The sequence below is a fragment of the Centropristis striata genome, chromosome 5 (assembly GCF_030273125.1).
Source record: "Centropristis striata isolate RG_2023a ecotype Rhode Island chromosome 5, C.striata_1.0, whole genome shotgun sequence".
NCBI lineage: Eukaryota > Metazoa > Chordata > Actinopteri > Perciformes > Serranidae > Centropristis > Centropristis striata.
In genome coordinates, this window is record NC_081521.1 from 7,212,510 (window position 1) to 7,225,103 (window position 12,594).

General features: G+C 39.7%; 1 protein-coding gene across 1 annotated transcript; it reads right to left on the reverse strand.

Annotated features, from left to right (window-relative positions):
• Positions 1-504: 504 nt before the first annotated feature.
• Positions 505-6,998, reverse strand: spata2 (spermatogenesis associated 2). Its single transcript, XM_059333939.1, has 3 exons — positions 6,933-6,998; positions 4,387-5,226; positions 505-3,779 (listed from the first exon to the last, which is right to left on the reverse strand). The coding sequence occupies exons 2-3, from the start codon at positions 4,735-4,737 to the stop codon at positions 2,427-2,429; spliced, it is 1,704 nt and encodes a 567-aa protein (XP_059189922.1). The 5' UTR covers positions 4,738-5,226; positions 6,933-6,998; the 3' UTR covers positions 505-2,426.
• Positions 6,999-12,594: the final 5,596 nt, after the last annotated feature.

The following is a 12,594-nucleotide window of genomic DNA, read 5'->3' on the forward strand; positions in this document are numbered from 1 at the left end:
CCTTTGTAAAGCCAACATGTTAAATTTGACTCTAAACTTGACTCTACGGGTCATTTTTTAGCCCATAGTCTGTGTGTGTAGTACTATCCTGCAACACTCTATAAGTAGTTTCTGTCTTTTGTCGATGAGGCAAAACTGACAACTTGGAGTGCAATACAATGCATCAAACTACCACAAAATACAGGCGTAATGGCCGTAAAAGGGCCCTATTTTAACAATATTTAATGCATGAATTAAAGTGCGTGGCACAAGGGCATTTAGGTTGTGTCCAATCCACTTTTGCTAGTTCAACGGCACCCGATAATCTTGGTGCACTGCAAAGTAAGCCTCGAGGGACAAATGGGTTGTATTTTGAATCCTAAGTGTGTTTTGGTTGTAGCATGAATCAAGCCAATAAAAGTGTCATCTCCCATTCCCTTGAAAAGTGTGCCAGCACTGCGTGTGTAACAAGCAGAGTGGAAGAGCTCTGTGTGTACTGTGTACCCACCTATGTAGGCGTTTCTTACTATCTGAAGCAGGAAAATATATACTGGGCATGAAAATGACAACTAGGTCGATCTGAAATTAGTAGTGACAGCTATGCTGCTTTCCACCAGGTGTAAGAGAGGTTTCTCACAGTTTGTGCTTAACAATGGTAGTATTTGTTACAGGGCTGTTGTATTGAATTGCAATATAATTTTACAGATTATGCTTGTCTGTCCACTCCCTGTGTATACAGTAGGGTTGTCAAAAGTATCGATACTTTTCCAGATCGATACTCATTTTTCAAATGTTTCGAGTATCTGAAGCTTGTTATCATAGTTGCAGTTTCTTTTTGCAAAACTGTTTTTTTATTGAAAATGTTTAACCTGTGGTTCTGTTTATTTTTACATGTTGCATTTTTCTTGTTAATAAAAATATTTCTGTTCAATTTTGGGGTCTTTGTTTTTATCCTTGTGGTATTGAAAATGCTATCGAGTATCGAATATTTTCCTGAGTATCGGTATCGAGTTTAAAATTTTAGTATGGTGACAACCCTAGTATACAAAAAACTGTAAACAGCTACAAGACAGAACACGTTGTGTTGTCTCGTTCTAGATGACGAAGCCAAAGATTATCTCTTCACAAGATAAATAACCTCTGCTAACCTTTAAAAGTGACTAAATCAGCTGATTGTAAGAGGAGGTGTTTTCTATTCAGCTAAAAACACCAGTTGGGCTACTTTGAAACCACAATGTCAAACTGGGTGTATAAGCTGAAGCCATTTGAGGTAGACAGAAACACTTTCATACTGTCTAAAACCAAACAATGGGCTCACACGCCATCAAAGGACTGTAATCACTTGATTTGTGGCCCCGGCGTGAGACTTCCTGTGACTCCACCTGAGACTGACAGGGAATGACTGATCTGGTAAAGGGTGCACTACAACATCATGGACCATGGAGGTTTAACGAGTGTAATGAGAGGGAATGAGGGGCTTTGAACTGACACAACTCAAGAGGCTATTTACCAGAAAGAAGTCAACGCCACACATCTTCAATGTCTCAAGTCCAGAGCAGCATTTGAACCTCAGTCATATAACCAGAAACAATTGAGGGTTAATTTACAAGGCATAATCTTTTTAAATAGAATATATGGCATCTGACCATTGTCTCAATATGTCCCTTTGAGATATCTCCCACCCCGCACCCACAGACAGAAGTTTATAGCCCGTAAATCCCAATGCCAGACCTCATGCCCATTTAACAGTCTCACATTGTTCTAGAGAATAGAGATTAAAAATATATACTATTGACTTATTTACTTCCAGTGTATGTTTTCTCTGTTTTTTCCCCTACTATTTTTCAAGTTTAAAAAGATCTCCTGTGTCACAATGCAAGCTCAGAGGTCTTTTCTACACACACGCACACACACACACACTCTCTCTCTCTCACACACACACATATATACTGTATATATATATATATATATATTTATATATTAGAGGATTTTTTAGCTGAGAAGTTAGGCAAAGTATATATGTTCATTTGGACAGAATTCATTCAGAATGAGAAGGAATTAAAACTCCCTTTTCTCCAGTTTCCCTTTTGAGCAGGAAAAATTTTTGAGGAATTGGGGAAGCGCTACAACATCACATGACTACTCAAGAGCAGGTAGCAAGGTAAAAGGAAGAAGAAATAGATAAGAGGCCTGAACTTGTACAAGGCAGAGAGATGGGCGGACGATATGGCTCTCTGTTGGCATGTGCATTCCAGGGCCCTACTGACAGTAAGAGAAAATGTACAAAGTTCAAGAGAGGGTTAGAGAGAGCAAAAAGACCATCAGATAAAGGGGGAGATAGTGAATGAGCTGTTTAACGGGAACAGAGCTAAAGCAATAGTGCAGGACTATGCAGCGGGTTAAAGGAGGGAAATAGAAGGGAGAAACAAGTATTCTGTCTGCCTGATTCATCGGTACACCAGGTGAGAAATGGTGCCGGACTTAAAGTTGAGCTGATGATTGGGCACGAAGCTGTGCTGGGGATTCTTTCGCGTGCAAATATCCTTTGCATACAAGACCATGCACGAGTCACATGACACCTTGGAGCAGTTCACACAGGTGTGTGACGCCCCCGGCTTGTTGCAAAACCCGCATCGCGATCCCCCCATGCTTAGTCGCTCGCTGCTGCCTCCCTTTGGCGTTGTCAAGGCAACAGACTTGCTTGCAAACAACTTAGCGGACATGAGGGGCTTCTCCACCATCTGAGGGTGGGGGTGTGGGTGAGAGTGCGAGTGGGTCAGTGTGAGGGGGTGCGGATGGAGGTGGGAGTGGGAGTGAGTGTTGGAGTAGACGGAGAGCTTTTCCTTGACGGGGATGTATCCGTCGAGGGGCCGTGGTGATTTGGGGTGGTAGTCCTGGAGGCCGCAGCAAGGGGAGGGGTCCACGTCGTGACAGGCAGCGCAGAGGATCATGTCACACCTCTGGCAGGAGGCCATGGAGGAGCAGCCGAGCCCACAGCCCTGACACTTCACACTGCCATGAGCTTTGAGCAGCCACGTATCCCTTACATCCCGGGGCTCTCTGGATGGAGGTCGAGAGGGGGTCTGTCTTCCTCCCGTCCCGACGCCCCTCTCTGTGTACAAGTCAATCTCATCCAATGAGGACAGGTGGTAGGAGGTGTAAGCATCAGCTGGTGGAGGGGACTGGATTGGGAAGAAATCTGCAACCGGGCTGTAGGAAGGTGGAGCTGCCACAGAGAAAAGAGATGCCGAGGTGCTGGGCCTGATGATCTCATCCTTCATATCCTCCTCTGCATCCACAAACAAAGGCTCCTTCCTCAGACTCAATGAGGCCTTCAACACAGGCTTGCTAACTGCTGCGTGCCAGTGACCGGCCCCATCTGTAACATCCACAGACTTAGACGGTCGGCTCCCTCGCCTCAGGTGGTGGCCATGAGGCCTCTCTATATCCAGCGGTCGCACAGACAGCCGAGCCATATCCGCCCCGAGGCTGTCGCGTCTGCGGAGCGCCTCGGCGCAGCCGGCTGCATCATCTCTGCACCCTCTGCGGAGCTCCAGGGCCTCCAGCTCGGAGGCCGAACCCCGGGCCAGAGCCACTACCTCTCCCAGAAGACGACACTCCGCCTGGGCCAGGAAGAGTTCAAACGCCAACTGCCGGAGATGACTCGTGCCTCCTGGGTGCTCCTGCAAATGGAACTGTGAATCGTGGTCCCAGGTGTAGCCAATGGTGCGCATTAGAGTTCGGAGTTCAGCATCAGAAATGGCAGACTGCAGATGGTACACATACGGGCCAGTGAAGGTCTGAAAGAGAAATGGGTTAGTTGCTATTAGTGTCAGTCAATTAAAACAGCTTGACATGATAATACAAAAAACGACATGCGTTCCATGATGTTGTATTATTCAAAGTAATGGCTAGCTTTGACAGATTTAAAACTTTACCTTTAGCATTATAAAATATCTCACAAAAAACAGAACAACAAATATAGGAGTTACAGCAAGTTGCAACCTGCAGTTTAAAATTTGGTTATCATATAAACACTGTATAGTGTCATGATTGATAGAATTATAAGGACTATTTTTGTGTTAACTCGATTGCAGGATGTATGCATTGCTGTTAAAAGGTCAGTGCTGTATTCTTGACAGCAGTTATCAGCTACTACAACTTTACAATGGCGGCACTAAGGGAAGATGCAAAAAAAAAAAGAAAAAAGCTTGTTCCCACATAGATGCCATAAAAACTATCTATGTTTACCATCTGTCAACAGTAAGACAAATAACAGGGAAAAAACACTTCTAACACTTCTTTTTCTTCTGCAGGTATCCAGTTCAGTAACTAAGTTTTTCTTCAGCTTTTAACACAGATTTAAGTACGAATAATGTGAAAACGAAAAGAATATACTCAACTCACCTTTATACATCTGAACTCCTTCTTCCAGGGGAAGAGTAAGAGGTTGGTACAGATGGTTTCCAATGTGTGAAAGGCTCTCTCCAGGCTCTTGATGTTGCCCCCTCTCTGGCAGCGGAGAGAATTCTCCACCACTTCATAGAAACGCACCATCCGGAAACGCTGTCCTGGATCTGGCTGGTAGGCCCCTAGCAGAGCTGTAGCTGTGGAGAGCAGGGCCTCACTGTCCTTGTGTCTCCCTCTGTCCCCATCTGGTGCAGGTCCAATCCCTGTGTGTTCCCCTCCATTCTCCAGACGCCTCTCTAGTGCCGTCACATACCTTCGAAACAGGTCCTCTTTTAACTTGGCATCCATTATCGGCAGCAGACTATCAGTCGGCCGTTACACTTTTCTGAGAGCCTCACCCCTTTTATCATACTCTGCACCAGGATGCCACATTCAAGCACCATTTTTGGTCACCATAATTCACTGTACACGCTGGCACACACTCAACGTTAATAACGTTTTGGAGAGGTGGAAGAGGAATGAGATTTTGCATCCAATCAGCAGCACATCCTTTCAACAAGAGATGCAGTTGTCTGCTGCTTCAGTTGGCGTAGCTAGGCTGCAGCCTGTAGGGATGCCTTCTTACGGTCATCTCTGGCCTTGGCTCAAAGCCTGACTTGTTTACAGACAAACAGGCCTATGTCACACAAGATGAGGTCAGGAGGAGCTCGAGCTTCACCCTCTGTTAATGCAGAGTTGTATCTATTCCACTCCTTGGTTGAAGCTTGTGCAGAGTTCAAGGTCACTCATCATGAAGACACAAACATGGTCGTGTGATACTTCTGAGCCGTCTCGGAGCTGTAATGACACAGGAGAGATTTATTAAAATGGAAATCTCTCATTATGACACACACATATTATGAAGGAAACTTGGGCCAAATATCTGTCAACCCACTGAGTCATTGTTAATTCAGAAAGGAAAAAGAAAATGCATTTGTTACAGTAATCAACACGAGTATGCTCTATTATCTAATGGTTTAAACAAGAGAGAGGGTGTGTAGGCATCACTATTTTTGAGAAACTGTGTTTTGATGGATACTTCGTGTGGGCTATTTTATCTCGGTCGTATCGCTTTTAGGGTTGGACTGATAGAGTATTAGTATAATGTACGCAACCAAGAAAAAGACTAAAAGAATCAACGTAGAGTGTACAAAACTAAGATAGGTTCTTGTTGTTGACAGACATTGTCACCCTGTTAAAATAATCGCCTAACTCATTTTTTCAAGTTTTGCAGGAAACACAAAAAACTTCACCAAAAGTGTAACATATGACATTTATTGATCATTTCACTCAAAAAGGATGTAACAAAGGATGGCTATTGGCATAGTAATACCACTGTGTGTAAATAATGTAACTTAAGAGAAATAAATGACATAGGCAATTTTCTGAACATGCCTTTGTGACTTAAGCAAGATATGGTAACACTTTATTTTGAAGGTGTCTACATAAAAGTCACACAAGCCTGTCAGAAACATGACATGACAAGTACCATGAGCATTAATGTTACTTCAAAGTGTCATTAATGTTCATGACACATCCCATGTCATGTTTATGACACGCTCATGTCACTCTTATGTAGACACCTTCAAAATAAAGTGTTACCATATCTTGCTTAAGTCACAAAGGCATGCTCAAAAAATTGCCTAAATCACATTTTATTTCGATTTAGGCATAATAAATCTGCTAAAGTCACACACTTGACATAGGCCATTATCTTACAGGGGTAAAATCACATGATCTGATCAACTGAGGATGTAGGCGATTTTACCATCTGGCCGGCGTCATGAGGAGATGATTTAGGCAAAAAAACAAAACAATTTTGACAAAAAATGACTTAGGCGATTATTTTAACAGTGTTACGACATGCTCCTGTTGTTTTGTGCGTCTTTTTGCGCCAGTGAATATGTGAGACAGTGGTACAACATGCGTGCAAACCATGGCAACGTTAGCTTTAGTTAACACCCGTTATAAACGCAATGAGACATACGGATGTGCGAATATGGCTATTTGTAAGCCTAAAATCTGCTATGAAGCTTGAAACACAGCAGTCGAGTGCTTTGCCCCTCGTTCCCAGCTACCAGTTACCTCAAACATCATACTAGCGAGCATGGCTAACAACATCACCATGCATTACTATTGCGCACCACCTGCAACACAATCACTCTGACAGGTCACGACCAGTGTTGATAGTACGACAGACGCCCTGATGACAGCGTGGACATAAATTCTTCATAAATCCCAAACCCACAAAACCAGATGCGTCCCCTGGCATGGGCCCCCAGCTGAGTGCAGGCTAAGCTAAGCAGTGAACGCCCATTTCAGCGCAGCTAGCTTTAGCTAGTTAGCAGGGCGGTCTATCGCTCGATAGACATCTTTGGCGATTTTACAGTCAATTATCTAAACATACACCGTCATTGTGGCGTGACTCTTGTGCCACCGAGTTTAATTCTGCCCCAGCTAAGAGACCACACCGTTTTCTTTACACCACCAGCAGCACATCTTACCTTTAACAAGTGCTAGCCGCTGGCTAGCTACGCCTCCTCAGCTGTTGGAAATTCCCATCATCACAATGCGCATGCGCCTGGTTCTGACAGTTCATCAGCATCCAGGGCCCACGTGCTGTTTGAGAGGAGGAGGAGGGATGCAGAGCCCCCCGACCGACTTCATCATCCATATATACATATATATATGACTTTATCACCATCACTGTTTTATATGTGCGAGGGACATAAATAAAAAGCCTTCTTCTTTGGAAAACCGCATGGAAAAGATCTGTATTTATTTGCAATTTCTCCAATTTTATCAGTCCAACAGGAAAAAAGTCCAGGAATTTACCAGTTTTGGAAAGCTGTTTTTATAATCAGTAGGCTAAAGGAATTCACACTAATGTCTGAACTTTATCGATGATAGAATGTGTAAGTGAAATAATCTATTACAAAAATTGGTGATTTGGACGCTATTGTTGTTGGGTTGACAATATTGTAGAAATTGCAGCTAGGTACAGATCTTTTCTTTTTTTTTTATTTAATTTTCGTTATTACCTTTTTTTTGCTTAAATGTCTACACTTGATTGATTCTAGTACCATTTATTGTAAAATGTTGAAATTATGTTAACCCTTTGATGCACAACATATGGACACCTCTTCTAATCCACAACATGGGTCAAAAATGACCCTCATTCATTTCTCATGGTATTTCATGCTGGCTGTGTGTTTCTTTGCTCTATCTTTTTAAATCAAGTTATTTTATGATCCAATAGTCCAAGTATTATTTGAATATTTTTTTAGTTCAACAGATCATTATATGCATTTTCCTGTCATACTTTATGAGGAAAAATAGGTTTTGTATTATTACATCAAGTTTACATACATAGGTCAAAAATTACTCATTCATCCAAATTTGATTTAAAATTAAATCACCTAATGCTATATTAATAATATGTTGTACTGTACTTATACTGAATACTTACTAAGGACTAATAAATGATAAACTTTAATTATTTCAAAGATGTATGATAGAAAAACTCAGCCATACATGAAATAACATTGAAAATGGATATGGGTCATTTTTTTACCCATGTTGTGCATTAGAAGAGTAGTGATAGTGGGGCGGATTAGCTGAACAATCGTTCACTTTGTGATAAAAGCATGAAATTTGGTAGATGTGTTGGTGAATATGTTTCAAACAAATCTGGATATTGGGCCACCTCAAAAGCGCCCCCTAGTGGCCGTGGCAGGCATTTGTTATACGAATAAATCAATTATGAATAAAAACTGCCCTTTTAATAATACCAACTGGTCATGAATTGTATATTGTTGGAAAGCCTGATTAGTCACCTTTACAACGAGGTACAGCTTGTAAGGATCGTGCATTCATGGAATGAGCAACGGGGCTAAACGTGTGGGTAGCACCCCCCAAAAATGTGCATCCCCTGTGGGGCGGATTAGCTCAATAAATCACAAGAATTGTTTATTTTGTGATAGAAGCACACAATTTGGTGGATGTGTTGGTGGATATGTTTCAAACAAATCTGTATATTAGGCCATCGCAAATTCGCCCCCAAGTGGCCATAGCAGTCATTTTCTTCGTTAAAATTACTAAAAATATTTAAATTATTTCTTAAAATATTTAAAAAATGTAAACTAAATATACAAACGTAAATAAAAAAATGTAAATACACATATTAAATTAACAAAAATCCAGTTAGACACTCTTTCAGTTATTTTTCCTGCCCCACCACAATCGGGCTAGCCATCGAGCTAGCTAGCAAATGAGCTAGCTAGCATTTGCTTCCTGGGACAATCAGTGCAATGGACTGTCCATAAAGGTATGTCTAAATATTTTATTTCACCTGTTATAATCATGAATAAAATATGCTATGAACATCATAAAGGCTAATAGTGGGGCGGATTAGCTGAACAATAGTTCATTTTGTGATAAAAGCATCAAATTTGGTACACTCATTGCTGAATACATGTTTAATGAATCTGGATATTGGGCCATCGCAAAAAAAAATTCTGATGGCTGTGGCGGCCATTTGTAAAATTGGCCGCCGGTGGTTACTGGCGTGGAATGCTTTGCCTACCCTACAGCTGCTGTTTCATGTTTTCAGCACCACAAATATAATTTAGAGACATGTTAAAGTGACAAAAGCTTTATTACAGTCTAATAGAAAAGAACATTAACTTTGTATAACATTTTATTAGGTCTTGATATTCCCATTCACAGGCTACGGCATCCTCTTTGGCTTGTATTCTTCTGTTGCTCCTTAAAAAGAAAAAAAAAATTCAATATTGTATGACCTGCAACAATAAAAATAAAACACATTTAGACAGAGAAAAAAATCATACATTTTAAAAATTCTACTAGGGTTACTTGTAGCAGGTTACTCTTTCTGGCAAAATCCTTGTACTGAGGTGTGTGACTTAGTCAGGCGGCTTAGCCAAATAAACGGGACACGCCGGACAAAAGCACCACATTTTTTCCACATACTCTCTATCATTATAGGTTTCAATTTTTAGTAGGAGCCACTTCATCAAGATTGCGGTGATGGCAGCCATATAAAGTCTATGAGAAATGCTATATCTTCCAAGGCACTTAGAAGGTTAATCTTGGTGTCAAAATATACATTTTCTGGGTCCAGGAATCATTTAAAGCTATTGAGAATATCACTAGATGATTATTTGATCAAATAGATATGTTCTTTTTCACTCAGACTGGGCAACTCGCTTCAAGTGCTGCAGCAGGGAATCCTGAGTTGAAAATGTTTGGAATCAATGCTCACGGGAGAGTGTGGATTAGCTGCCATGTACACTGCTCAAAAAAATCAAGGGTACACTTTCATCTCATGTCAGATCTTGATCAACAAATTATTTACAGTGACTCATCTAGTGATATTCTCAGTAGCTTTAAATGATTCTTTGACCCAGAAAATGTATATTTTGACACCAAGGTTGACCTTCTAAGTGGCTTGAAAGATATATTGGTTCTCATAGACTTATGGCTTATGGCTTATATGGCTGCCATCTCCGATCCGCAATCTTGATGAAGTGACTCCTACCAAAAGTTGGTCCTAAGCCGCCTAACTGTGATGGAGTTATAAAATACATTTTTTTTAAAAAGAACCACATGGGCAAAGGAGACATATGACATATAGTGTATGTGTTCGTGTGTGTGTGTGTGTGTGTGTGTGTGCAGAGAGAGATGTCCACATTCCACAGGACATAATTTAACAGTGTCTTATTAAGCTCTCACACCCAACAGCCACTGATACATGTTCCAAGCTAACTAGCTAGCTTAAGTACCTATTTTTGCTATCTTGCTAATTTACTTTTCCGCCAAGGCCCATGATGATTATTTTTCTCTTTAGCCTTTATGATGTTCATAGCATATTTTATTCATAATTATAACAGGTGAAATAAAATATTTAGACATACCTTGATGGACAGTCCACTGCACTGCTTGTCCCAGGAAGCAAATGATAGCTAGCTCATTTGCTAGAGAAAATGACTGCTATGGCCACTAGGGGGCGAATTTGCGTTGGCCTAATATACAGATTTGTTTGATACATATCCACCAACACATCCACCAAATTGTGTGCTTCTATCACAAAATAAACAATTCTTGTGATTTATTGAGCTAATCCGCCCCACAGGGGATGCACATTTTTGGGGGGTGCTACCCACACGTTTAGCCCTGTTGCTCATTCCATGAATGCACGATCATTACAAGCTGTACCTCGTTGTAAAGGTGACTAATCAGGCTTTCCAACAATATACAATTCATGACCAGTTGGTATTATTAAAAGGGCAGTTTTTATTCATAATTGATTTATTCGTATAACAAATGCCTGCCACGGCCACTAGGGGGCGCTTTTGAGGTGGCCCAATATCCAGATTTGTTTGAAACATATTCACCAACACATCTACCAAATTTCATGCTTTTATCACAAAGTGAACGATTGTTGTAAAATATTGAGCTAATCCGCCCCACTATGATACAAAAAGGGTTTTTATTCAAAAAGTAAAAAATGAAAACAAAACATTATGTATCATGATCAAAAACTGCTTTACTTTACTGTAGCCTATATCATTGTGAATATATTTGGGGGATTAACTCCAAATAAGATATTTCAGCTATAGCTAAATTTCTAGTATATATTTTTAATATCTATGGATATTAAAAATATATACTAGAAATTTTAACTTTTGACATTTTCATAAACAAAACATTCTGGGCATTCATTGAGAGAAGAAGCAGATACATTGATAATTATTATTATTATTATTATTATTATTACAGTTAACGTTCTTTCTCAGAGAATGGGGGTGTTGTTAATTGATATACGTCATCCATTACTCTGGTAACCAGATATCATCGTTTTCCAACTTCTTAGTGTCTCATACCTATTCACCAAAAAGATGTCCTTTGTTATTTTACTCATTGTAACATATCTGTTGAATTTGGAACCAATTTCTTAATTCTCTCTTGTAAGCTCTTTATACACAAACACAAATTTCTCAAAGCTAGACAAAGTTTAGGTTTTTCTACTTGAATTCAACTATCTCCTTAAGTCTCTCAGAATTGTAAAAGACAAAAAAATGAACTATTTCTTCAATATTATGACAGCCTGATGAATGTATAACCTTAATTTCTAATAATTATATGATTTTTTAAAAATCATTATCAGTGAATGTACAGACTTTATGTAGGCTACTTGGTATTGCAGTATATTTTATGCGTATGAGTATATATATATATGCGTATGAGTATGCGTATTATGAGTTCTGCTTTACTAAGAGAAGCCCCAGTCTGACATTTTGTTCGGAACAGAACTGTAATAACTGGTTCAAACCACAATAATAAACTGTAAAGATCTGGGAGTTGTCAGACAGTAAAATTGTTTAAAAATTGTTTAGTTTGTGCTGGGACAGTTAGATTGTATAAATTATATGTTGATTGTAATTCAATGATTGTAAATATTGCTTTCTTTTATTGTTATTAGTTTTTCTTTTCTTTTAAAATGAATAACAGAATTATAATAATTTATTGTAAATATTGCTTTCCTTATCTTGTTATCTTTTTTTCTGATGCTTGCTTTGGCAATATATACATTGTTACGTCATGCCAATAAAGCCAATTGAATTGAATTGAATTGAATCAGTAAAGGCGTTGGAATTTGAATATAAACAAGTATAGGTTGTATCCTTTTATGGTTAAAAAGTAGACTTAGCAGCGTGCTTGTTCCCGCTGCGTTGTGTATGGGCTCGAAATTTCGAATTAAATGATCTCATACACAGACAGAAAAGCCAGAGAGAACTGAGGGCTCCATTGGACTCAGGACACCTTTTTTCAGCAGCCTTGAAATTGACAAAGTTCTCCTCCACTGTACCGAGGCAGTGTATTCTGATGTTTCATAATAAAGAAAACTAAAAGGAATTTCGACTTGGTCTTTAATCCACTTTTCTCACTCAGGTAGTAAATTTACACTACAGTATTCTCTGTGTGACCAATGTATGCACCTTTTTTTTCTTTCCTTTTTTTTTTTTTAGTTTCTTTCATTGTTTCATGACATGTATTTGTTTCTGGAAATCCCTATTTTTCTGACCCATAGTCTGACCTCATGATTGTAATGTTCCTTAATTGTCAATAAAGTTTTTTTTTTTT

Excerpts from the sequence above, each read along its gene's own strand:
- spata2 (XM_059333939.1), bottom strand. The coding sequence starts at position 4,737 with ATGGATGCCAAGTTAAAAGAGGACCTGTTTCGAAGGTATGTGACGGCA. Across the intron at positions 3,780-4,386 it reads AGGAGTTCAGATGTATAAAG|ACCTTCACTGGCCCGTATGT; the intron begins GTGAGTTGAGTA and ends TTTCTCTTTCAG.